At 45.8% G+C, this 26,788-nt stretch overlaps 1 protein-coding gene across 1 annotated transcript; it reads left to right on the top strand.

Moving 5' to 3' along the window:
- Nucleotides 1–5,048: 5,048 nt before the first annotated feature.
- Nucleotides 5,049–26,282, top strand: LOC306939516 (V-type proton ATPase catalytic subunit A-like; the record flags this gene model as incomplete). Its single annotated transcript, XM_079524103.1, has 6 exons — nt 5,049–5,188; nt 6,289–6,352; nt 22,209–22,409; nt 23,154–23,248; nt 24,536–24,707; nt 25,980–26,282. The coding sequence occupies 6 exons, from the start codon at nt 5,049–5,051 to the stop codon at nt 26,070–26,072; spliced, it is 765 nt and encodes a 254-aa protein (XP_079380229.1). The 3' UTR covers nt 26,073–26,282.
- Between the last annotated feature and the right edge of the window lie 506 nt (nt 26,283–26,788).

Here is a 26,788-nt window from a genome sequence, read left to right on the forward strand (position 1 = left end):
AGCAGTTTCTCTTCAGTACATACGTGTTCGGTTATTTGGCGATGGTAGGCCTGGGCTCCGACCAGCCCAAGAGACAAGCAGATTGTTAGAGACTAATACGCACAATTTTGAACTAAACGTTCCAATAATAGCTTATCTTTGACGAACTCAAACGTGCTTTTTTATAGGGTTTTTATTAATTCATTATTAATCAAACACATATAACATACATTCACACGTTCTGTTCACACTTCCCCCAACACAAGATGAATTCAGTACTCTGGAGCTTCGTCCTATTAAAGGCTCTCCGTACATCATGGACAGAGATGAACAGCGGGCAGGTGTCCCGGGATGGGGACGGTGCAGGTTGTGCGGTGTTTGTGGCCTGCTCAAACCGGGTGAAAAAGATGGACTGACTGACTGACTGACTGACAGACAGCGACGAGCAAAATAGACAGCGGGCGAGCGATCGCTAAATTATTAGATAGATTGTGGATGATGACGTTATTGTATGATCAACTGATACATTTTGTACAGGTATTGATAGTGATTAGAGTTGTCATTATATTTAATGTGGACGAGTGGACGAGAGCAGGGTCTTGGCTTCACCCTAACACCAAGGAGGTCGAGACGACATCCCAAAGTAGTCCTGACAGACCTGGACTATGCGGATGACATCAGCCTGCTCTCCGACAACGTGGAACAAGCTCAGGAACTCCTGAACAGAGTGGAGCTGGAGTGTGCCAATGTTGGCCTTAGGGTAAATGCCAAGAAAACTGAGGTTATCACCTATAACATCTCACCGGAACATCTACCTCTCACAACAACAGGAGGCACTGTGCTCAAGTACCTGGGCTCATGGGTCAACTCAACCGAGCAAGATCTGAAAGTGAGGAAGGCCAGATGTATGGAGAACCGGGATGACTGGAAACGACGATGGAGGGCTCGTCTGAGGACGACCTAGAGAGACAACAGCGTTTTGGAAGGCTTCGTCGAGCACAAGAAGCATATGGTTGAGGCTGACCAAAAAAGGCAAGATCAGGAGAGTTTGGCTTTCGAAAACTTCCTTAAAATGTAACAACAGGCCGATGAGTTACATAGCACTACATAACCGTTAGATTACACATTATTATTGTTATTACTATCCTAATTCACATTACCCTCATTACCAATGATCATTATCATTTATGTTGTTACTGAGTAATGTTGTTTTTGTTGTTATTTTTAATGTTAACATAATTACAATAATTTCAATTAATTAAATATAATGACAACTCTAATGACTATCAATACCTGTACAAAATGTATCAGTTGATCATACAATAACGTCATCATCCACAATCTATCTAATAATTTAGCGATCGCTCGCCCGCTGTCTATTTTGCTCGGTCGCTGTCTGTCTGTCAGTCAGTCAGTCAGTCAGTCAGTCCGAGTACTTCCTTAGAATGCATGTTGGGACGGCTTCCGGGTCACCAGCTAGGGTCACCAGTGACCACCATGTTGGGACGGACACAGATTAATACTGGGACACACTTTTCCGCGTAACTTGAGTTGTTTCGCCCACTGTCTATTTTGCTCGCAATAGACAGCGGGCGAGCGATCGCTAAATTATTAGATAGATTACCCACATACCCATCATTTGCTGTTCATATTCAAAACGGGTAAAAACTAGTATACTTCATTTCACTTTGGTATGCTGTATTTGGCCAAAAGGATTCGCTTGAGCATTTTTTTTAATTTTGAGAAGTTACTACTGTGTTTGACTTCCTCTGGTAGGCCATTCCCCTCGGACAGAGATACACATACTCTTCCGAGTGGTCTTGGCACTGGGTTGTTGGAAATTTAAGTCTCCTCTCAACTCATACCCCCCTTCCCCATTCTTGAAATATGACAAGATATTCTTGGGAATTTGTCTATTTCTTACTTTATAAATAAAGAGCACCGAAGTCTGACGTTACTTTCAGTAGAGGGCGTCAGTCCCCAGGTTCATGTATTTTTTTATTTGCATTGTAATCTCCATAGGGGGATTTTAGGTCACTTCATATAAGAACTGTGTTTGAAAAATAAACCGACCACCCCGGCCTTTCTGTCTGGGGAGTGGCTGTGCATCGTTAATGATTTCCATTCATATTTAATACAGCCAGTTTCTGTAGAAAATGGAATTAATGTGGCCGCAAAAGCCTTGAAACTACATATGAAGGCAATGTCGCTGCTAATATACGTCATGCCCAGCTGTCAACACATTGCGTTCCTGAGATTCCTTGACGTAAGCTCAGCTGGTGGTGACTCGACTCGTACTAACCACGAAACATTAAATATCAATAAAATAAAAATAAACGTAATTAACATTTAGTTTCTGTTGTGCGACGGGCAGATGCAGCCACCCGCCTACCCGGAAATGTAGTCTCTGGGTTGTTTGGCTCGTTTCTAACGCTTATTTTGTTACTCTTTTGGTATATTTGTACATTTCCACCTTCAGTCGATGCTTCATATCCATATGAGTGAAAAGGCCGGGGTGATCGGTTTATTTTTCAAACACAGTTCTTATATGAGGCGATCTAAAATCCCCCTATGGAGATTACAATGCAAATAAAAAGTACACGAACCTGGGGACTGACGCCCTCTACTGACAGTGACGTCAGGACTTCGGTGCTCTATAAGAGCTGTTTTAAGTTCAACTAAATCAGTAAACTTCAATGTATTTGACCTTAAAAACAGTTTGTTAAGGTGGCCTTACACTAGCCGATTTCTTTCCAATCTGAAATCTGATAGCACCACACACTACAGGATAATCGGAGCGGGGCAGAGCAAATATCAAACATTCTTGATGTTGATCGGGCCGATCCCGATCGCGCTTTGAGCGGTCGGGCACCCCCGAGCGTCAAAAATGCCCGATTATCGGCTAGTGTAAGGCCACCTTTAGTGTGATCATAATACCCTACCTCATGCACTATTCTAATAGCTCTCTTTTGTATTATGACAAGTGGCTGGAGGTTTCCTTTGTAAGTATTTCCCCAGACCTCCACACAATAAGATAGATATGGTAATATTAGCGTATTGTATAATGTGAGCAGTGACTTATAATTTAATAAATACCTTGTTTTGCCTAGAACACCAACACTTCTTGCTATTTTGGACCGGACATAGACTATGCTACTTTATATGGGATTTCCAAGTGAATGTGTGGTAAATTATTACTCCTAAAAAGGTGTTCTCATAGACTCTTTCCAACTTCCGGCTTGTGGTTTCCTGCCTGATGACTACAAATCAGTGACTACAACATGACGAAAGTTACCATCCACTCCTGACCGGATCATAAACCCTAAAAGGAATGCTTCCCAGGCTATCCAGCCTACAACAGATGATGTGGCAGGTTGGAGGTTAACATAATTTGATCAAACAGCACCATCTTGTGGTTATAATAAGTAGTTATTAAAGTTCCAGGTAGCCCTATTAAAAGTTGTCCTGTTAGCACTCCATTGGCAGTTGTGATAATACTACTAGTGATGGAAATCAGTCCATAGTCACTATGGCCTGATTTCATGGCCTGATACACTTATTTTCAAGTGTTAAGACACATATAGTGTCTTAACACTTGAAAATAAGTGTATTGATTTATGCATTATAATACTATGTCAAGTGTGCAATAAGTCATACAAATAAAACAATGTAGTTAAATAATGTTCTACTTAAATGTTTTGACCCCCAGGGACCTCCAGGGGTCAAAATTAGCGAGAATCATACCCCTAGACCAACGAGCCTGGCTTCCTCCCTTGTCCTTTCTGACAATGAGCTTCTACAACAGATGATGTGGCAGGTTGGAGGTTAACATATAATTTGGTCAAACAGCACCATCTGGTGGTTAGTGGTTCTACCAGGTAGGCCTATTAAAAGTTGTCATCACTGTAGCACTCTTTTGGCAATAGTGATCATCCTGTAATGAAAATCAGGGCATAGTGTCTTCATACATAGTCGTTCACTCGTTGTGAGCATGTAGACCGGCTAGCCGAAGTATATAGGGATAAAGTGGTCAATGCATGTTTTGTAATAATATAAAGAAATCTACAACGTAACAAGTTACTAAAGTTTTCAAATAATTGTAGTGGAGTAAAAAGTACAATAATAACACATGGATCTCCATGTGTGGAGCTGACTATCATCAACTGGATCTCCATATGAAGATCACAACACTGACCTCATCAAACCCTGGATAGCCATACATGGTTTGACATACTAGATTTGCATATATGGAGCCGGCCAGCAACTCTACAGTACATCTGACCTCACTGACACCAGATTAATAGTTTAAATCCTGCTTCTCAACTGTGCCGTATTAAGAAGCTCTGTGGTTTGGGAGAGGACGCTTCTCGCCTCCAAGGCGTCTTACTGGTGATAAAGCTATGACCCTGGTTAAAAGACAAACTCTGTGAGTGACCAGTAGCCTACTAATGAAGTAGTATGATACTTGACATTTTAACTAAGTCATTAGAAAAGGCTTCATAATGTGTTGTGACTTCGATGAATGCTTATAACAGTAATTATAGTGTTATAGGCCGACTACAATGTTCTCATACGTGCCCTTATAAGTCAATATGACAATGAAATGCTTTTTAATGTGTAACACGTATTTATAAGTTGTTGTAACTCCAATTATACAGTGTTATAAGTAGATTATAGTTCTATTTAAGTCACCACAAAGTCTGTGTGCCACACTTAGCAATGATATGTCAGATCTCCTGGGGACCCCCAGGGGGCAATTTAAGGACTTTTAAAACCTTTAATAATACCATAAGAAGAGAGAAAAGGTCCATTACTGCATCAAAAGTAATCGACAAACTATGGCCAAATTGTCAAATAATATAAGAAAGACGCAAACATTTTGAAAATAGCAGATCTACAAGCTCACAACGCCTTGCAACGCAATAGCTTGTAGATCGGCTATTGCCACACTATTATTGTAAAAAAAAAAATCTTCTGAATCCTAAGTTTTCAGAAAAACCTATGTTTCCTGTTATTTTTCAATAGCTAAAGTATAACATAACGCTTGAAACAAGGGGTTCCCGTCCAGAATGGACGGTGGTTCTGTGCCTTGTGGTCCTGCAGACAGCGGCTATCCTGCGTACCTTCTGGCGTCCTTCTACGAGCGCGCCGGACGTGTCAAGTGCCTCGGAAACCCAGAGCGAGAGGGCAGCGTCAGCATCGTAGGAGCGTGAGTTGAAACCATGATTTGTACAGTACATGAAGCCTTCCATCTTCTTTTTTTATACATTATTTTTATTTTATAAGTGAGCAGTGATGTAAATAGGTTTTCAATGTAATGAGTCCCGGGAGGATGCAGGGATGGTCTTTTAGATGAGTCCCAGGGACATTTTATGAGTCCCACTTCAACGACGTTGGGAGTCATAATTTTGCCATTTTTACAAATTGCAGCATTTAACTCCCATTTCACCATATTACATGGTTATAATGTGGTTATATTCATGTAGAAAACGGAATTATAACTAAAGCTAGCAGAATAAACTAGAATTAAAAAACAGTACAGTAGTACTCTAACCACAAGGCCACCAGCTCAGTGGCCTTGTGGTTAGAGTGTCCGCCCTGTGACTGGGAGGTCGGGGTTCAATCCCCGGCCGGGTCATACCAAAGACTCTAAAAAATGGGACCCAGTGCCTCCCTGCTTGACACTCAGCATCAAGGGTTGGATTGGGGGTAAGTCCCTGCGACATACTCCAGGGGGTGTACTTGTACATCAAGCTGCCTCACGCTACAGAAACAGGAGATAGGCTCCTGCCCTATGGGCCTCATGGCTCGGCAAGGCTACTTACTACAGTAGTACAGTAGTGCATCCCGTGGATGCAGAGGTCGTTGTTTTATTGCCTCCCTTAACTATATACTGTGTTTTGGGATGCAAAATGCACCCTATTTTAATCTCGCACCACAGTGTAGTCCTACAGAAACAAAAACATAATACAACATCAAGCCGGAATCATAACAAAATGAAATGCAAGAAAAGAAGAAAAAGACAATAGAAATAGAAACAAAATGCATATCAGTAGAAAATAAAAATAAACACAAAGAAAGATAAAGCCTTTCTGCTCTGTTTTGACTGTGACTAGGCCTCTGCTTCTGCTGTTCCATCCATGTCAACATAGGTTATGGTTGTCCTAATACTGTGTGTGTAACTATTGATTTGTCTTCTTCTGCAACGATTGATGATTGCTACACTAGGTAACCTAACCTAACCTAGGTAACCTAACCTAACCCACTGTATACTAGTTCCAATTTAATAACAATGTAAACTCTCCTTAGTGTATCGCCCCCTGGTGGAGACTTCTCAGACCCTGTGACTTCAGCCACGTTGGGCATTGTACAGGTATGCTCTCGTTTCTAGACGTGTGTGTGTCTCTGTCTGTCTGTCTCATTTTAACTAGCCTTGGAAACCCAGACGTTTTTTTTTCCAGGGAGAAAAAAAAAAGTCCACTTCAATTCGGCATAGAGTAGTGCAAACATCTCTCACTCTCTGCTGATTTCTGATTGTCTGCACCTTTGTTAAATTGACACACACACGCACACGTGTACACACACACACTCCTCTCTCTCTGTGTCGCTCTAAGTAATTAGTCTCATGTCGCGCAGCTGCGCATAGTTTCTCCCGGCGGATCCTGCCGGGAGCTGCCTATGCCATAAAAAGTATAGTTCCAGGCTACATTTTAACCAAATGCCTATTTATATGTTGGCTATTCAAAAACAGCAGCTCTACAAGCTCACAGCACTTCCTTCCTGCCTCGCTAGCAAACTTGTATATCTGCTATTTTGGTCTGCAGCCAAATTGCATGTCAATTTGAGGGGGTCCTTGACTCGGAGAAAAAAAACGTTGAGAACTAACTGTTAGGCCTTTTCTCAATTCCCCCCTTCGCCATGGCCCTTAGCCCTTCCCCTTGCTGATGCGCGTTCACGTGAAGAGGAAGGGTTATCTCAATTCTCTTTGGACCGAGGGTTAGGGCCGAGGGCAAGGGATTGGATCCCCTTCAAATGAAGGGACTTCGCGACCAGACTTAAAAGCAAGGGGTATCCCACAATGCCTTGCGCATCCTCGAAATCAAAACAAAAACAAATACATTTTGCAGATGGCTGGAGCAGGCGGAAGAAAGACGGCACACAAATGTAAGCTACATTTTATTTTGTTGTTATTATGATAGTACTCGATTATTCATTATTATTGCAATCTCTAGCAAAGGTTAACTAACGATATGCTACGGTGTTGCATTCATACGTAACGTTAGCCTTGAAACATGACAGTCATAATACGAAACATAAATAATAATAATAAACATAATCCGACCGTCATGTGAACCATGGCTAACGTAACGTTACCCATTCATTTGGCTAGCTAACAGCTTTATTCATCATCAATCAGTCCGACCTGTCAGTGTCGGACTGATTGACATTCTGGCTTGGCTACTCGGTGCAGTGATAGTAGCCCTGTGGTATTGTTTTATGACCAATTGCATCAAACTAACGTTATGCACCATATTATATCCTCTGGCATGCTTGCAGGGACCCCTGAACAAACAAGAGCCTTGATCAGGTTCAGGGCTGAGAATGAGGTGAAATTCGAAAGATCGAAAAGTGCTGTGAAACCTCTTTGGGAGTGAGGAAAAGTTTTTTTTTTGTTTAGAGGATACCCATTAGCTGACAGCACTGCTGGCCATTATTCTTTATTGATTTCGCTTGACCACGTTAATGGTTTTATTAGCTTGTCTATAGGCCTACCATGAATGATTATCATTTTGTCTAATACAGAAAACTCCTCGGAGAATTGGGGCTGGGTGGAAAGATCACATCACAGCAGGCTGGCAAGAAGTGGGAAAATCTCAAAAAGAAATACAGGGTATGTGTGTGTGTGTGTGTGTGTGTGTGTGTGTGTGTGTGTGTGTGTGTGTGTTATACATGCTATTGCCAAAAATCATATTTATTACACAGATGGGTCAGTGGTTCTCAACCTGTGTTGGGACCCACAGGGAGGTTCCCAAATTATTTGTTGGGGATCTCCAGATGATTAGCTTAACATGTTTTCCCAATCCACAGTAAACAATTCAACATACAGTATCTGCACATCTCAGTGTTTGTTTTCTTAAATAGTTAAAGTAACTACAATCACAATAATTGATTTCTTAACCCATTGATGCCTGAGGCCAAATCTGGGAACGCCTTCTAGGGCCTGACCTAAATTTTCTAAAAACCTTCAAATTCTGATTAATTCTTTTTAAAATAGTTATGTTGCTACATGTATAGCAATAGCTGATGAGACGCAGAGAGCGCGCCGGCATCAAGGGTAGAACAACGTATACGTTGCATCAGGCATCAATGGGTTAAATACAGATTAATGTATTTTAAATTAATTAAAAAAAAACACTGTGCATGAAAACACCCTGGGTTTCAAATATTGTAAGGTTGCTTATTACAAAGCAACCTTACACACAACTTATTTTCTCTGGAAATCAATAATTTGTCTTGTCTGTCTTTCAGGACCTCAGAACTCCCAAAACGGGATCGGGGACAGATGGGGGCGAAGAAACGGCTGCAACATGGCAGTTCTTCCCAGACATGCATGAGGTGCTTGGTGGCAGGCCATATGTTGATCCTCCATTGCTGGTTGCCTCATTTTCTCCAGATCTGCCAGATCCTAACAAAAATCTAATGGTAATTTTCTGATGAATTGAAACTGGTGGACGCTGTTGTAAACAAGTCTAATGCTTTACCAGTGTGTAATGGCTACTGGGGGGGGGGGGGGGGGGGCATTTCAGAGGTTGTGTAAAAGCAGAACATACTGTAATTCCTTTCCTCCTTATTACTTTTTTTTCAGGAGATGGTAGAGCCCTCAGCAGCCTCCAGCATGGTCTCAACCTCAGCCTCCATGTCTGCCACAACCCCTACCCCTGAAATCCCATCCACATCTACAGATGGTCCTTCGCCTAAAAAGAAGAAGACCAGCACCAGCATTGTTGAGTTCCTCAAAGACGAGAGCGAAAAGGAACAGAAGAGATTCGATGCGAGTGAGGAGAAGACTGACCGTTTGTTGGGGCTGTTTGAGAAGATGGTGGATAAGCTGTGATATGGTGCTGATATAATATCAGCACCATATCACAGCGTATCCACCATCTTAGTTGCTCAATTTGTTTTATTTTGGCTGCTGTTTTAATTGTTTACAATATTTGAAACCCAGGGGGTATGTTTTCTTTCAGCTGCTGTCTGAACACTGCTGTTCCAGCTGTTTGCTGCTATTTTTAAACACTGCTGGTACAGCAGTGTTGCTGCTATGTTGTTCTACTGTATATTGTAATACAATGTCAAACTCAGGGCGTTTTTCATGCCATGTTTTTCTTTTTGTATATTAATTTAAAATAAATGACTCTGTTTGAGAAATCAATTGTAGTTACTTTAACCATTTGTTTTATACATTATATACTACCTGCCTTTGTCCAACCTTTCTTGTACCTGCAAGTTAATTCAAACGTTATATTTCTTCCAGTTTTCAAAGGTGGTATACCTGTGTTCAATTTCCCATAGCTTGGTTGGCTCAGAAGCAGGTTTGAAACATAAGGAAGGTTGGATGTCCGCACAAGCTTAACCACGGTGTGCGGACATCCAACCTTCCTTATGTATAGTTATGTCCAGCACCAGTACACTTGAGATGTGCGTGCTTCCCGCCTGGATTGTCTCTTGAACTGGAAAAGCACACAACACAGTCATGTTTCCTGTTCAAATCTGATGCTGAACCAAACAAAGCCATGGGAAAATGTAATGTAACAGGAAACGAACTTCTGGGACTACAGTAATGTACAGATCAGTGTATAGTTCCTAGATAAGTTGTCCAAGCATTGTCATTGATATGCATCAGGTCGCCTGTGAGATTGAAGAAAAATACTTTAGGCACTTTAGCCAAACAATGTCGTTTTATTTTTCAATTTCCCATTCAAAAAGCCTTGGGATATAGGAACTATAAAAAGTAGTAATGCACAATAGAATCGGGCATAAAAAAGGCCACATTGGTAACGGAATGGTCTCAAAATACACGACTAGAGCATATAAAGAAAGAAGTTTTACAGCATAGTAGGCTGCAATATTTCATAAAATTATATACGTTCGAACCAAAGTAATTTTTGGCCAATTCTGGCAGCACTATACTGGAATAGTATCTCAAAGAAGTTGTTAGTTATGCTTCCATGAGATGGATGCTTAAATAAAAAAAAGATAAAGGACAATGAAAACAAAACATCAAATAAACAATGACTTTCCTCTAATGTACAGGACAGTGGTTTACACCAGATAACCACCCTGCAGATACAAAGCAACTGTGAATTTGGTTTCTTCTTTCAAACCAAAAGAGCACAATAAATTAAATTCCTTCAGTCATAAGAAAAGTAACATCTGAATAGTGCTTACAGTGGATTACTTGCCATACAAAGTTTTTGTAAAATAAAATAGAAGCAAAAAGTTAGGCAACATAGGCACCGAGTGCCGTGCTACGAGCTTGTAGAGCTGCTATTTTTGAAAAACGTTATTAACTAAAATCTTTGCTTCTTTTTGGGATCCTTGACATGAAATATAAGCACCACTGACATAGAAACATGAGGTAGTTCAGAAAACTGTCTTCAAAATGATTTAGAAGACATTTAAAAAAAAGTCGACGCAAGGCCTAAATGGAAATTGGAAAATATAGCAGCAGGGATAATCACAATATATCCTCAATAATAAATAATAAAATAATAATAATCAAACAATGTATTATACACCGTCTGCATGGGCTGTAACCAGAGCGGCTAGCCTGTCTCTTGCGTCATTCCCTGAGGTTTCGCCATTGGCCAGGCCCTCAAGGGGAGCACGGGGTTCGAAAATGTCTGCAGTAACATCCTCATCTGGCTCAAGTGTGTCTCCATTGTCCATACACACATTGTGCAGAAAGGCACAGGTGGCAATGACCATTGGTGTGAATGTGGGCTTCACCTCCAGGGCCTTGAAAAGTGTCGTCCTCCATCTCGTCTTCATCATCCCAAAAGCCCTTTCAATGATGCCACGGCCCCTTCTATGACAGATGTTGAATCTTCTCTCTACGATTCCATTAACTGGTTCTCTGTAGGGTGTGATGAGACAGATTGGTGTTTCCAAACAGGGGTAGCCGCCATCACCTAGAAGGATGTAGCGGGGGGTGGGGGGGGGGGGGGGGGGGGGGGGGTACTGTCTGGCCCTGAAAAAGGTGCTGTTCTTCATGATCCGGGTGTCATGAACTGCCCCAGGGTAACCCACAAAGATGTCCAAGAACCTCCCATCCGAATCACAAATTGCCTGCATGGTAATTGAATAAAAGTTCTTGTAATTCAAGTAGTCCAGGTGGTGGGTCTTTGGGGGTTTGATCCTCACATGGCTGCCGTCTATCGCACCAACTACATTGTTGAAAGCTGGGGTTTTAGACAAGTGGGCAAATCCTTGGCCGACAGCATGGAGCTCATCTGCCCGAGGGAACCGGATGGCGAGGCTCTGGCGGCGACAGATGTGCTTGGCCACTCTGTGGATAATTCGATGGCAAGTGGAAAGGGGGATGCTGAACGTGTTCAACACACACCGGTACGAGAGACCATGAGCCAGCCAGTAGATGTAGACCAGGACTTCCATTTCATTACCCCAGCCATGGTCCTGGTCTCTGTGCAGTAGCCTCTGGACAGCGTTCATTGACCTTCTGGTGAGACGGAAGTCAGCTTTCAGCTCCCTCTCGACGTCAAACCATAACCGCAGGACAGGCACGGTGTTGTTCAACTGGCAGTAAACTGCACGTCGACCTCTCTGCAATTGAAACAAAAAAGAGAAGTTTGTTTAGTTTGTCATTTTTATGTTGTACCAGGTGTAATGAGAATCAATTTATTTTCCTAACAAAGTTAATAGGTTAAAACAGCATACTTAAAACACAAAATCAATGGGTAGGCCTAACAATAAATAACAGAATAAACAGCAACAAAAATGATCTTATAACAAAAGCAGAAACCACTTTTAGAAGTGATTTGAAAGAAAACACTGATTCTGCTAGCCTCAGCTACACTGGTAGAAGACAGGGGTGTAACATCAGGTAGAATATCTGAGCAAAGTGTCCCTGAAAATGTGTACAGACTGTAGGCCTACAGCGAAGGATTCCCACCTTCCCCAAGCTAATAAAGGCAATAATGTGTAGGATAGCATTACTCAGTTCAGTTCAGTTTATTTTGGTCATAGAATGAACATGGAATACATTCATTTGATCATAACTTTGCACTATAGGCCTACAGACAAATGGTTTATGTTGAAGCCAGTGGCTTATTTTGCCTATCCCTTTTACACCAAGCAGACTTGAAAGAAAAATAAATAATAGTTACTAGTTAAACAAATACAAATCAATCGTTGGTTAACGTTAGTTCGAAGCTGTAATGAATAACGTTATAAGTTACAACATTGCCAAGCTCGAGGGCTTATGAGCTTATTATTACACGAGCTTGCTGCTACGGGTCTACATACCTCTAACTGCGCCACCAATACTCCCACATGTCGGATGAACCTTCGTTTCCTTGCTCCCGCTTGTTTCGCCTCCGTCAGCCGCAGAAAAAGTTGAATCGCACAAGCGAAAGAAACAATAACAGCAGGAGAAGGCATTATACAGGTTGCTGGCGTTACCACAGAAACGGGATGTTGTTTACGTCCAAGGGTTTCCGTTGCACAATTGCGTCGCACAGCGATGCCATAGGTTTTTATAAGGGACGTTCCAATTCCTAGGGGGATGATTCCACTTGACACTCATTATGAAGGGGCAAGGGGAAGGGCCAAGGGATAAGGGCTAGGGCCAAGGGCTGAGGGGTAGGGTTAAAAAATGAATTGGGAAAGAGCGTTAATGTCACACGCGTTTTGTTTAGTTTTCATATAGGGCCTATTTCATATAGGGCCGCCCGTGACTAAGGCAGTGTTGTTTTTGGCAGCACATTTTAGTTTTAGTCATAGTCTCTAGTTTTCATTTAGTTTTAGTCACATTTTAGTCACCTGGAATGTTTTAGTTAAGGCCCTTTCCCAATTCCCCCCTTCTCCATCGCCCTTAGCCCTTCCCCTTGCTGATGCGCGTTCACGTGAGGAGGAAGGGTTATCTCAATTCTCTTTGGAGCGAGGGGTAGGGGCAATGGCGAGGGTTAGGATCCCCTTCAAACCAAGGGATATCGCGACCAGATTTCAAACGGAAGGACATGACACAGAGGGCGGAAGGCGGACAAGGTAAGACGCCTTTTCAGTCCTTTATTATGGAACTTATGGAAGAATATGATATTAACCAATATTATTTGAATGTGTTAACAATCTGCATCGCCAAAAATATCGCAATCTCTAGCAAAGGTTAACGTTACCTCACTTGAACTAACGATATGCTACGGCGTTGCATTCATACAACGTTACGGTAACGTTACCCATTAATTTTGCATCAGCGCTTTATTATTTTTTATTTACCGCCGGTGCCCCGGTGGAACAACTCGGATGCAAACTAGCTTAACTAGCAGGCATCAGTCCGACCCCCAGACCACGATATGTCAACATTCTGCAGTTTTGGAGCTCTTAAAAGCCGTGAAATATCCTACTGTACCTACATAACGCTGTCGCTGCATAACGTTGGCTACTCGCTGCAGTTATAGCTGGTATGGTATTATCATGACCAATGTTATGCTAATCCCCACAAGTTGCATAAGTTACATAACTAATTAGCAATGGTGTTGGTTTTTCCCCCCAGGCAAACCAGCTATGGAACAGTCTGCAAGCTGCTGTACAGCCTGTACATTGGATGGAGATGAATCACGATTGTCCTAAATGTTGTTGAATTTGAAACATTATCATTCATATTATTATTAGCATACCACGACTTCCATGATAGAAAATGACTCTGTTCTTAATGATATTAAAAACAATGAACACAGTGACCACAGCCCCTTCTTTCTATACTGTAAATTGTTTTTCCTTTTTCTAACCCTGTAGGCTATTATGATATATAACTGTACCCATTCTATACAAACTGTTAATACAATAATCAATGAATCAGGTACAACTGTTGAGCAGTGTGTCAGAATGAGCTATATCTAGCTGAATTACATTCTGGTGGGCTACCAAGATGAGACAAAATTACAATATATTTATTTCATCATAACCACAGCCATAAATATTTACGTTCCATCTCTTCTCCCAAAATAGCCGATCTACAGCTTATAGCAGTGGTTTCCAAAGTGGGTTATGGGGACCCCCAGGGGTCCTTGAGAGACTTCCAGGAGGTCCCCAGCTAAATGATAGTTTGGAACCAAATGGACCCATAAGGGTCCATTTGTACACTCTCAGAGTTAATTAACATTGATTTTACAATATAAATTGGGGATCCCAGAGACAGAAATGCCATCAAATGGGGGTCCATGGACTAATGCATGTCACACTGGTGGTCCGTGACACTGCTAGATTCGTAAAAATATATGGGGTGCCTGGCATATCTCTTCAAATGGGGGTCTGCGGGCTAATTCGTGTCAATTTGGGGGTCCTTGACATGAAAAAGTGTGGGGACCACTGGCCTGTAGTGAGCTTGCAGATCAGCTATTTTCTGAGAACAGGTTGTATATCAATATCTACAAGGGACGTTCAATATTTAGGGACGTTCCAATTCCTAGGGTGATGATTTATCCCCCTACCCCTTGACACTCATTATGAAGGGACAAGGGGAAGGGCCAAGGGATAAGGGCTAGGGCCAAGGGATGAGGGGTAGGGTTAAAAAAGGAATTGGGAAAGGGCCTTAGTCTAGTTTTAGTCGACTAAATCTACAGTTGTATTAGTTGAGTAAAATGTATTTTGGCTGGACTTGATGCTGTCGTAATGACTGTTTTTACACTTGCTGAAAATAGCCGATCTACAAGCTCACAACGCGTCGCATTGCGACGCGTTGTGAGCTTGTAGATCTGCTATTTTCAGCATGCAACCATGTGTAAATTGACTTATACTGGATCTCTTGTCCACTAGTCCCTTCCTGACGTCTAGTTTTTTATTTGTTGATGAAATTGTCAGTATATTTAGTCATCATAGCTTAGTTTTCATTTAGTTTCCATTTAGTTTTCGTCAGTGAAAAGGGGTAGTCGACGAACATTTTTCGTCATAGTTTTAGTCGACAAAATCAACACTGGATTAAGGATTAATATAGTCGACTATGGATGGCCAAAATGGTATAGTCGACTGTTAGTTGACTATTACAGAATTTTTACAAAATAAATTGACAGATTGGCAGTGGAATCATCAGTCTGATCCCTCTGATTGCATAACATAAAAATAAATAAATGCAATAGAGGAGCATTCCATTTGGGCTGTGGGGGGTACTTGATTTAACATATACTTGCTTGGTTTCTCCCAATAAAAAAAGAATTATATATATTGTGGTGTCTCCAGTGACAGCCACCATTCACCGGCATACGTTGCCATGGTAACCAGCAGCGCACCAAGCAGACAGAAACCCTACGTCACGAGACGCGCTCTGGGTGTCGTGGTAGACAACGCCTACCTACCGAACCTCCTACTCGGCCAGTCAGGGTTGATGCCGCCGCCTACTCGTCAGGTAACCACACTCACCTGCGAGCCTGAACGAGGACTATATAAACACAGACGGACTCGCGTGTCAGTGCAGGTTGGTTCACCACGTAGAGAGAGCTAGAGACGCAGCGCGCTCGTAGAGCGAGCCTTGGGTGGTAAGTGGCATAGAAATGCAGCGCCTCTCTGTACCACATTCCTATATGCCTGATCCACACCCTCACCACTCTATCCATTCATAGGCTTCATGGAGCAGCAGCAGTAGCAGTCCTGACGCGGAGACGGAGAGCGGAGCAGCCGCATCCATGGACGAATATATGTAAATGGCCCGGTCGATCAATGCGAGGACAAGGAGCTCGCATCTCCCGGACGCCTTCATTCATCTCAGGTCGTAAGCCCACCTTTAATCTTACGTTCTATGGACGGCCATAGAAGACTGTTAAAGAAGACGGTGATTAACAATTCGAGCCTGGCCAGCTCCCATGGACATTGTGTGAGCGCCTCGATCTGAAAGAAGAGATCGCAGGGGAAGAGACATTGAGAAGCTGTTATTATTATTACTATTTGGCCGAAGATATCGTATAGCGGTGAAGGACCCACCCACTCAACCGTATCCGTCTGAAGATCCGGTTGGGCCGGGCTCCGTGTCTAGACGCGCACCAGAGAAAGCCTCTTCTAGACCCACCTGCGGCAGTCAGGCGGCCCGAGGGCGCCCCCTAGGGCTCGGCCGCCGTACCAACTGTCCAAAAAAGTGAAGTGCTAAGAAGAGGATTATTATCGGGTGTTTAACGTTGGTAGACCGCCCTGGGTGGACCCAGGGCCCCAACGTATGTTTCTGTTGGTTGTCAGTGTGTAACTCTGTGCCCTCTCACCCTACAGACCGGACTCCAGAGGCACAGAGCTTCACCCCCCTGAACATTGCCTCACACTGTTTATTTCCCCCTGTGAGAAACCCTGAGAAAATAAAATCCGTGACTAGAGAAGTCCAGACCCTGGTTAACCTGAGCCCTGTGTTTGATTTACATCCGAAACCTCACAGTTGGTGGAGAACGTGGGTATCGTCGATCCAAATCATCGCTGGCGATGGAACACGCCAATGCCATTGCTGCCCTGCTTAGGAGCCAGGCAGAGCTCCAGAATGCGGTTAGGGACCTAGCGCGCACCTTCGAACGCGAGGGCGAGCAACGCCGGCCACGAGGGGGCACACTCACCAAGATGGGCCCAGAGGACGACGTGGAGTCGTACTTGGAGGTGTTTGAACGCACCGCCACCAGAGAGCACTGGCCAGCAGACGAGTGGGCCAACATCCTGGCCCCGTACCTGTCCGGAGAGCCCCAGAGGGCCTATACTGACATGCCCGCCGGGGAGGCCCAAAACTACGAACGGCTGAAGGCGGCCATTTTGTCCGGCCTGGGCTACAGCCTTCCAGCCAGGGCCCACCGGTACCATCTCTGGTCATACACGCCCTCCGAAGCCCCCCGGCCCCAGATCGCAGGTCTAATGAGACTGGCACAGAACTGGTTAACCACAGGAGAGGACATGCCATGGATAGAGCGGATAGTAGTTGACCGGGCCGTCCGGGCATTGCCACCCAAGGCCAAAGAATATGCTGCCGGCATTAGCCCCACCTCCGTCGATGCCCTGGTGGCCCTGCTGGAGAACCACCAGGTGAGCATCGACATGGCGAAGCAAACACGCAGTGAACCAACCCAGAAGGCCGACGACAGACAAGGACGAGAGAAGCGACGGCAGCAACCGACACCCTCTCGGTCCCAACCCCCTGCGAGTCAGCAGAACGAGCGCACCCAGAAGGCCAGGAGATGTTATGTGTGTGGTCAAGGAGGCCACCTCTCCTGGGCTTGCCCGGACCGGCCCCGCGACGCGGATGCCTCTATGGCGTCGGCCGCCAGTCTCGACCACGGCCGGCCCTGCCTCCACACGGGGGGCAGCCTCCGACGCGCCACCATCCCGGTGCGGGTGGACGGAACCGATACCCACGCGCTGGTGGACTCCGGCAGCGTGGTGACGCTGGTGAGGGCGGACCTCGCCACCAGTACCGGGCCCCGGAGCCTCCCGGTCACCTGTGTACACGGAGACGTGCGCCGCTACCCAGTGGCACGGCTCCAGGTGCAGACCCCACGGGGTGACGCCCAGGTCACAGCGGGCGTGGTCCCCGACCTCCCGGTGCCCCTTCTGATTGGCACCGACTGCTCACTGTTCAAGAAGTACTGGCGGGCCAGGCCCCCGGGGGGCCGACGCCGGAGGGGTCGACGAAGTGCTGGCCCCCGCCTGGCCTGCCCGGCGCTCGCCGGGACCCCGTCCGAGCCCTCATCGGACGCCACCTCCCCAGACACCGAGCGGCCCGGGCCCAGCAACCCGGCCCTCCCGCCCGCCGACGCACCAGAGAGAGAAGCAAGCGACGACCCATTCACTCACTTCCCAGAGCTTGACACGCCGCCAGCCCATCTCCAAGGGAAGTTCGCCAGCGGCCAGTGGACCGACCCGAACCTGGCGCCGGCTCGGAACCACGTGTCCGCCGTCGACGGCGTCCTGAACCCTGGGGTGAGTGAAATTTCCCTACCACACTTTGTAGTGAAGCGGGGCCTTCTATACCGGTGTTATAAGGACAAGGCAGGCGAGCTTGTAGAACAGCTGTTGGTCCCAAAAGAATACGTCCTACGTGTGATGTATTTGGCTCACTCACACCAGCTAGGTGCCCACCTAGGGGTCCAAAAGACCTATGATAGAATTGTCACTCGCTTCTATTGGCCGGGAGTGAAGAGCGCGGTCGAGCGCTTCTGTAGAGCGTGCCCAGAGTGCCAGCTGGTGGCCCCCCGCGCAGTAGCCCATGCGCCGCTTATACCCCTACCAATCCTAGACGTTCCGTTCTCACGCATTGCGATGGATATAATCGGCCCGTTGCCTAAATCAGCCAGAGGCCACAAGTATATCCTGGTCATAGTTGATTACGCGACGCGCTACCCAGAGGCCATCCCGTTGCGCACCGCCACGGCTAAAACTGTTTCACACGAGTTAATGATGCTATTTAGCCGGGTGGGTGTCGTGGACGAAATCCTAACGGATCAGGGCACATGTTTCGTGGCACGCCTCATGACCAGCTTGTACCGATGGCTAAAGGTGAAACAGATTCGAACCTCCGTCTACCACCCGCAGACGGACGGGCTGGTTGAAAGATTTAACCAGACATTAAAAAAAATGCTAAAAAAAGTAGCAGAGGAGGACGGAAAAGATTGGGACCGCCTCATCCCGTATGTTCTGTGTGCCATACGAGAGGTTCCCCAGGCCTCGACCGGCTTCTCTCCGTTCGAGCTCCTCTATGGGAGGAGACCCCGCGGCCTCCTAGACCTCGCTAAAGAGGCTTGGGAGAGCCAGCCCTCGCCATTACGCAGCGTGATAGAGCACGTTGTCACACTCCAAGAACGCGCAAAACGCGTGTGGCCACTGGTGCGCGAGCACATGCAGAAGGCACAGGCCGACCAAGCGCGCATATACAACAGAGGCGCGCTCATACGAGAATTCAAGCCCGGAGAGCAAGTGCTAGTACTCGTGCCCACCACGGAGTGTAAATTCCTTGCCCGCTGGAAAGGACCTTACGAGGTGGTAGAGAAACTCAGCCCGGTAAACTACCGCGTCAGTCAGCCAGGAAGAAGGAGGGAGACGCAAGTATACCACATTAATATATTAAAAAAATGGCACGAGCCCGAGGCCATCCCGTTACCTGCTCTCCTAACTGCTGTCTCTCCTCAGATCCCACCAGTGGCCGTGGGCGAGGACTTGTCCCCCCAGCAGGCGCAGGACGTCCGGGAGCTGTTGGACCGAAACACAGATGTGTTCTCCGAACTGCCAGGGCAGACCAATGTCGTCCAGCACGACATCGACACGCTGCCGGGCAAAGTCGTGCGCCTCCGCCCATACAGGATCCCCGAGGCCAGGAGGGAGGCGGTCCGCGACGAGGTAAAAAAAATGCTGGAATTAGGCGTGATAGAAGAGTCGTATAGCCCATGGTCCAGCCCCATCGTACTGGTCCCCAAACCAGACGGCAGCCTGAGGTTCTGCAACGACTTTCGGAAGTTAAACGAGATCTCCGCGTTTGACGCCTATCCAATGGCGCGCGTCGACGAACTCGTACAGCGACTCGGTCCCGCACGGTTCGTGAGCACCTTGGACTTAACAAAAGGGTATTGGCAAGTCTTGTTAACTCCCCGGTCCCGACCCAAGACTGCCTTCACTACCCCCGACGGGCTCTTTCAATATAAGACAATGCCGTTCGGAGTCCACGGCGCGCCGGCCACCTTCCAGCGCCTGATGGACAAAGTCCTCCGCCCGCACCGAGAGTACGCGGCCGCTTATATTGATGACGTCATCATTCATTCCGTTACTTGGTCCCAACACATAGAACAGGTGGAAGCGGTGCTGGCCGCGTTACGCACCGCGGGGCTCACCGCCAACCCAAAGAAGTGTCGGGTTGGTTGGACGGAGACGGACTACTTAGGCTATACTATAGGCCGGGGCTGCATACGCCCACAACAAAAGAAAGTGGAGAGAATACAGGCCTGGCCCCGACCCACCACCAAAAAACAAGTCAAATCATTCCTCGGCCTGGTTTCATACTATCAAAAGTTCGTGGAAAACTTTGCCACTCTGGCTGGCCCGCTCCACGACCTAACAAAAAAAAACCTGCCCCACCACGTATGTTGGACCGACAGCACCGAGGCTGCGTTCCAAGCGCTGAAAGCGGCACTATGCAGCGAGCCGGTACTGGTCACACCAGACTTTAGCCAGCCTTTCACGCTGCACACGGACGCATCCGGCACCGGCGTCGGCGCTGTGCTCGCACAAACAATAGAGGGCGACGAGCACCCGATCACATACATAAGCAGAAAGCTATTGAAACACGAGAGGAATTATTCAACAGTAGAAAAAGAATGCCTAGCGGTGAAGTGGGCAATTCACCACTTGCGCTATTATTTATGGGGACGGAGGTTTACGCTCATAACCGACCACGCACCACTCAAGTGGATGTCGACGAACAAAGATAGGAACGACAGAGTGACACGGTGGTTCGTCGAGCTGCAAAACTATAACTTCAAGGTGGAACACCGCCCAGGTAAAGAGCTAAAACACGCCGATGCACTCTCGAGGCGGTACGAAGACGGACAGGTCAGTGAAGCTTCTGGCGGGGGCGAGAAGCTTAGGGGGAGGATGTGTGGTGTCTCCAGTGACAGCCACCATTCACCGGCATACGTTGCCATGGTAACCAGCAGCGCACCAAGCAGACAGAAACCCTACGTCACGAGACGCGCTCTGGGTGTCGTGGTAGACAACGCCTACCTACCGAACCTCCTACTCGGCCAGTCAGGGTTGATGCCGCCGCCTACTCGTCAGGTAACCACACTCACCTGCGAGCCTGAACGAGGACTATATAAACACAGACGGACTCGCGTGTCAGTGCAGGTTGGTTCACCACGTAGAGAGAGCTAGAGACGCAGCGCGCTCGTAGAGCGAGCCTTGGGTGGTAAGTGGCATAGAAATGCAGCGCCTCTCTGTACCACATTCCTATATGCCTGATCCACACCCTCACCACTCTATCCATTCATAGGCTTCATGGAGCAGCAGCAGTAGCAGTCCTGACGCGGAGACGGAGAGCGGAGCAGCCGCGTCTATGGACGAATATATGTAAATGGCCCGGTCGATCAATGCGAGGACAAGGAGCTCGCATCTCCCGGACGCCTTCATTCATCTCAGGTCGTAAGCCCACCTTTAATCTTACGTTCTATGGACGGCCATAGAAGACTGTTAAAGAAGACGGTGATTAACAATTCGAGCCTGGCCAGCTCCCATGGACATTGTGTGAGCGCCTCGATCTGAAAGAAGAGATCGCAGGGGAAGAGACATTGAGAAGCTGTTATTATTATTACTATTTGGCCGAAGATATCGTATAGCGGTGAAGGACCCACCCACTCAACCGTATCCGTCTGAAGATCCGGTTGGGCCGGGCTCCGTGTCTAGACGCGCACCAGAGAAAGCCTCTTCTAGACCCACCTGCGGCAGTCAGGCGGCCCGAGGGCGCCCCCTAGGGCTCGGCCGCCGTACCAACTGTCCAAAAAAGTGAAGTGCTAAGAAGAGGATTATTATCGGGTGTTTAACGTTGGTAGACCGCCCTGGGTGGACCCAGGGCCCCAACGTATGTTTCTGTTGGTTGTCAGTGTGTAACTCTGTGCCCTCTCACCCTACAGACCGGACTCCAGAGGCACAGAGCTTCACCCCCCTGAACATTGCCTCACACTGTTTATTTCCCCCTGTGAGAAACCCTGAGAAAATAAAATCCGTGACTAGAGAAGTCCAGACCCTGGTTAACCTGAGCCCTGTGTTTGATTTACATCCGAAACCTCACAATATATATATATATATATATATATATATATATATATATCCTTTTAAAACAAAATCAAACTATTTGTTAATTAATATAACCAATTAGGCCAATCTCTAAATCGAAAAACATCAAATTAGAGATTGGTAGTGTCGGACTAATTGAGGTTCAGGCCTATAGTTTCACACTAGCATTCTCGTTTGTGTGTTTCTCTCTTCTTGTGCAGGTGTTCTGGGGTCTGGACAAGAAGCTGGCCCAGAGGAAGCACTTCCCCTCGGTCAACTGGCTGATCAGCTACAGCAAGTACACTCTCGCTCTGGACGAGTACTACGACAAGCACTTCCCAGAGTGCGTGCCGCTGCGCACCAAGGCCAAGGAGATCCTGCAGGAGGAGGACCTGGCCGAGATCGTACAGCTGGTCGGCAAGGTGAGGAGACGACGGAATGACCAACGTTTAACCCAACATTTAACCCATTTAGACCTGGAACGCATCTGTGTCACCTTTTAGCTTTTAACCACATTAACCCATTTTGACCTGAGATCTAAAAATGTCTTCTACATCCTGACAGTTTTCAGAAAAAGCTATGTTTCTATGTCAGTCGTTCTTCGATTTTTCAAAAATAGCAGACCTACAAGCTCTATGAGTTTTGTTCCGTTCAAACCGGAGACATATTTTTTCTTGCTTACCTTTCTTTCGTTTCAATATTATCGCTCGTGTTCATATTTTGAACGAGAGGCAGGTGAGAAGTCAGAAATTAAGAGCTTAGTAAATCCATCTGATCAAAACCACGGAGAGCTCCTTAGATTAGGAGAGACGAGCCATTCTTTCTGCCGCGGTAAAGTAGGAAGTGAACGGGACCGCAGATGAACGAAGAGCCAAAAGTATGGTGGCCTTGGAGTCCAACTCAAAAGAAAAAAAGAGAAAAATGCAGAATATTCTTCTCTCGTTTGATATCATCGAAAATGCGCTAGGACGTGTCCTCTGGATCCGTCGGCTGGATGGCCGATGACGTGCCCACACGTCGTACGGTCTGAACCAGTTAACCAACATTTAAGACCTGGAACTTATCTGTGTCACCTTTTTAGCTTTTAACCACATTAACTATTATTTTAAACTCAAGCTGTAAAACATCCACTAATGTCTCCTCATCCCGTTGTAGTCGTATAACAGGCATCTCTGGCTGAGTCGGACAAGATCACGCTAGAGGTCGCCAAGCTGCTGAAGGACGACTTTCTGCAACAGAACGGTTACACCCCCTACGACAGGTAAAAAACCCCAAAAAGAAACACTGATGTGTAGTGTACCTTTTTTTTTATTTTTATTCCTTGTCCAGATGACTACCAGGCTTGACAGTTGACAGTGATGATGACACAATAGTATTTTACTTCTTTCTCGTGGATTAACCCATTTTGACCTGAGATCAGATTCTAAAAAGGTCTTCTACATCCTGACAGTTTTCTGAAAGAGCTATGTTTCTATGTCAGTCGTTCTTCGATGTTTAAAAAATCGCAGACCTACAAGCTCGTAGCGCGCCACTCGGTGGCGCGCTACGAGCTTGTAGATCTGCTATTTTTCAATAGCTAAAGCATAACATAATGCTAACACCAAAAGGGGTTCCCGCCCAAAATGGGTTAATGTGTTTAATTCGCCGTTTTTTTAAATCATTTTAAAGAAATAGCGGATTTGTCCCGGACCTGGTGACGAGTCCGTCGCGTTATGACGACGAAACCTGGGAATCAAGTCATCCTCTGGGCTGCTAGGGCTTCTGGGAAATTGAGCCCAATGCATGTGAACGGGCCGTTTGTTTAGACTACATGCTGTGCAGGGTGGCTTCGTTTCGCATTGTCATGGCCGCTGGTTCTTCTGATCATAACAACCTCGGCAGCGTAGAATATTGGATTAAATAGCAGGGAACGCGGGTTACGCAGTAATACTGTTAAAGTTCTCAACTTCTCGGTCACTCTTTTGGGATTCCATATAGAAGCCGGCAGCCATGTCTTCTGTGGAAGCAGAATGTGACGTTGCACAACTGAAATAGCTGATCTGCAGCTGTGGATCGGCTATTTGTCTGTTATTATTTTAAGATTGGAGCATTTGAAGTGGTCAACTACCAATGCTGCATGTTTTAGAAGCGTCTTCCATACAATTGTATTAGTGTCAGATATGTCACAGACTGTTGACTCTCGCAATTTCCAAAAGCTTCATCATACAGTCTGGACCAACGGAAGAGCTGTCATGCCTAAGCGATAAAGCGGAAGTGGAGCCTCCTCCCCACTTCCGTTTCGTCTTTACAGTCGCGCAGATTTATCCCAATATAAATAGAAAACACCTAAGCATGTATAGCTTGTTGCTTAGCAGAAAAGAAAATGCAAAAAGAAAATGTAAAGATATTTTAAAATATATTTCCGTGAACGGAAATGGCAGCTTCCTTACTCAGCTCATGGGTTGCTATAGTTCCAGACTCTATATAGCATTCGGACTTTGTGGAATAATTGTCTGGCTACGTGAGACTAGATATTTCATAACGGGACTTCTTTCCCTGCACCACACAGGTTCTGTCCGTTCTACAAGACGGTGGGCATCCTGTCCAACATGATCGCGTTCTACGACATGGCGCGCCACGCCGTGGAGAGCACGGCGCAGAGCGACCAGAAGATCACCTGGTCCATGATCCGAGAGCACATGGGAGAGATCCTCTACAAGATCAGCGCCATGAAGTTCAAGGTACGGTATGGTTGGGGACCGGCACAATGATTATAGAAGCGCCAAATCATCGTCAAAATGTCCATACATCTTTTTTTCAAATTCTTCCAGTCACAAATTTTCATTTTCATTTTTCAAAAATAGAGAAAATAGTTGATCTACATTTACAAGCTTGTAGTTTACGTGTTTTGTAATATTTTTGGAAAGACAAATCTATTAAATGTGTTTTTTCCCCCTGTATATTTATGTTATTTGTCATATCTGCCCTGTGCAATTTGTGATTATGAAGCCCAAAAGGCTATCCGATACACATTGTAACGTTCCAATGCAAAAAAAAAACACAATTAAATCGTTAATTGCAATTATTTGTGACAATTCATCGTCAGCTTAAACTTGTAATGGTGACAGCCCTAGGTGAGGCACTCACAGGGTTGGTGCAGCGGTGAAGTGCCTGCCCACCACCACCGTGGAGGTTGTGTGGGTTCGATTCCACTGTGGCGCATCCTGCTTTGTCAAGCTAGTTCTCCACAAACACAATCGGCCCGTGTTCGGAGGAGAGGGAAGACAACGAATGATGCATGTCATATGATGAAATGCAGCGCATCGTGAGCTTGTCTTTTTCAGACTTTTTTTTGCCTATAAGGACATACCCAAATTTAGGGATTCCAGATTGAAAGTGACTAACAGACTTGGCCAACGTTCCCGCCAGCAAATATCCCGATGTTTGATTTTCTCGGGCTTGTGGTTGACTTGATCAATGAAGACAATCGATTCTAAACGTGTCGGCAACTATCACTCTGTATTAACATGAAGTAAATCTTGTGCGTTGTTCCAGTGTTGTTTTCGTCGACTAAAACTATGACGAAAAATGTCCGTCGACTACCTTTTTTCACTGACGAAAACTAAATGAAAACTAGACTAAATGTTAGGAAGGGACTAGAGATCCAGTATAAGTCATTTTACACTTGGTTGCATGCTGAAAATAGCAGATCTACAAGCTCACAACGTGTCGTGCTGCGACGCGTTGTGAGCTTGTAGATGGGCTATTTTCAGCAAGTGTAAAAACAGTCATTACGACGGCATCAAGGCCCGCCAAAATACATTTTAGTTGACTAAATCAACTGTAGATTTAGTCGACTAACACTAAGACATTCCAGGTGACCAAAATGTGACTCAAACGAAATGAAAACTATTCAAGGAGACTATGACTAAAAGTGCCATTGTTCAAGTTCTGTTCCACGAATCTAAAATGTATCTTTTAACTAACGTGTTATTATTATTGGTCTGCTTCAGGACCCGGTGAAGGACGGCGAGGCCAAGATCAAAGCAGACTACGCCCAGCTGTTGGAGGACATGCAGAACGCCTTCAGAACCCTGGAAGAGTGAACCATCATCATGTCCCTCTTCCTCCCAGTGCTGTGCGGTGTGGTGTGGTGCAAACAAACAAACAAACAAACCCCAGTGGCCCCAAACTGCTTTCAAAAAGTCTTACCAAAAGGCCATTGGATGTCTTTTTTTGTTTCTCTTCATTCCTCGAGTGCTTACTTCCAACTCTCAACATTCCGACATTGTTCTGTCAGTCCAGTTGTTCGTTCACATTATATATTAACTATACACACCTGCGTTCCTTGTAAGAATTGGTGCTGGAAAGTCCTATTATTATTATTATTATGTGACCTGTGACTATAATAATATAGCAACGCTGTTATTTATCCAGTCCATTTCATCGCTCATCGGCACTCGTCTACGATGCGAGACGCCGCAACAAGTTCCGTTACCAGACAGTTTACATGTAGTTGCACGCCATATCCGCGCTTTGGGGGCGGGCTCTCCACGGCTCGGGGCGAGCCGTCTTCACTTTTCGCCGGGGCGAGTTGGAAAAGGGGCGAGGTGACCTGGTACCGGCCAGAAGAGGCATATAGCGGGGGTTCATGTGGTTATAAATGCTATTCAATGATATGTCATGATGTTTTCATTGTCAAAAGAATATTGTCAAGGTGGTGCACTGTTTTCATATTGCTGGATAATATGGTGCGGTGGGAGAGGAGAGGAATCAGTTATGTTATGTAAAGAGAATAACCATAACACGAACATAGGCCTAA

This window comes from Electrona antarctica, assembly GCF_951216825.1.
Source record: "Electrona antarctica genome assembly, chromosome: 16".
Taxonomy (NCBI): Eukaryota; Metazoa; Chordata; class Actinopteri; order Myctophiformes; family Myctophidae; genus Electrona; species Electrona antarctica.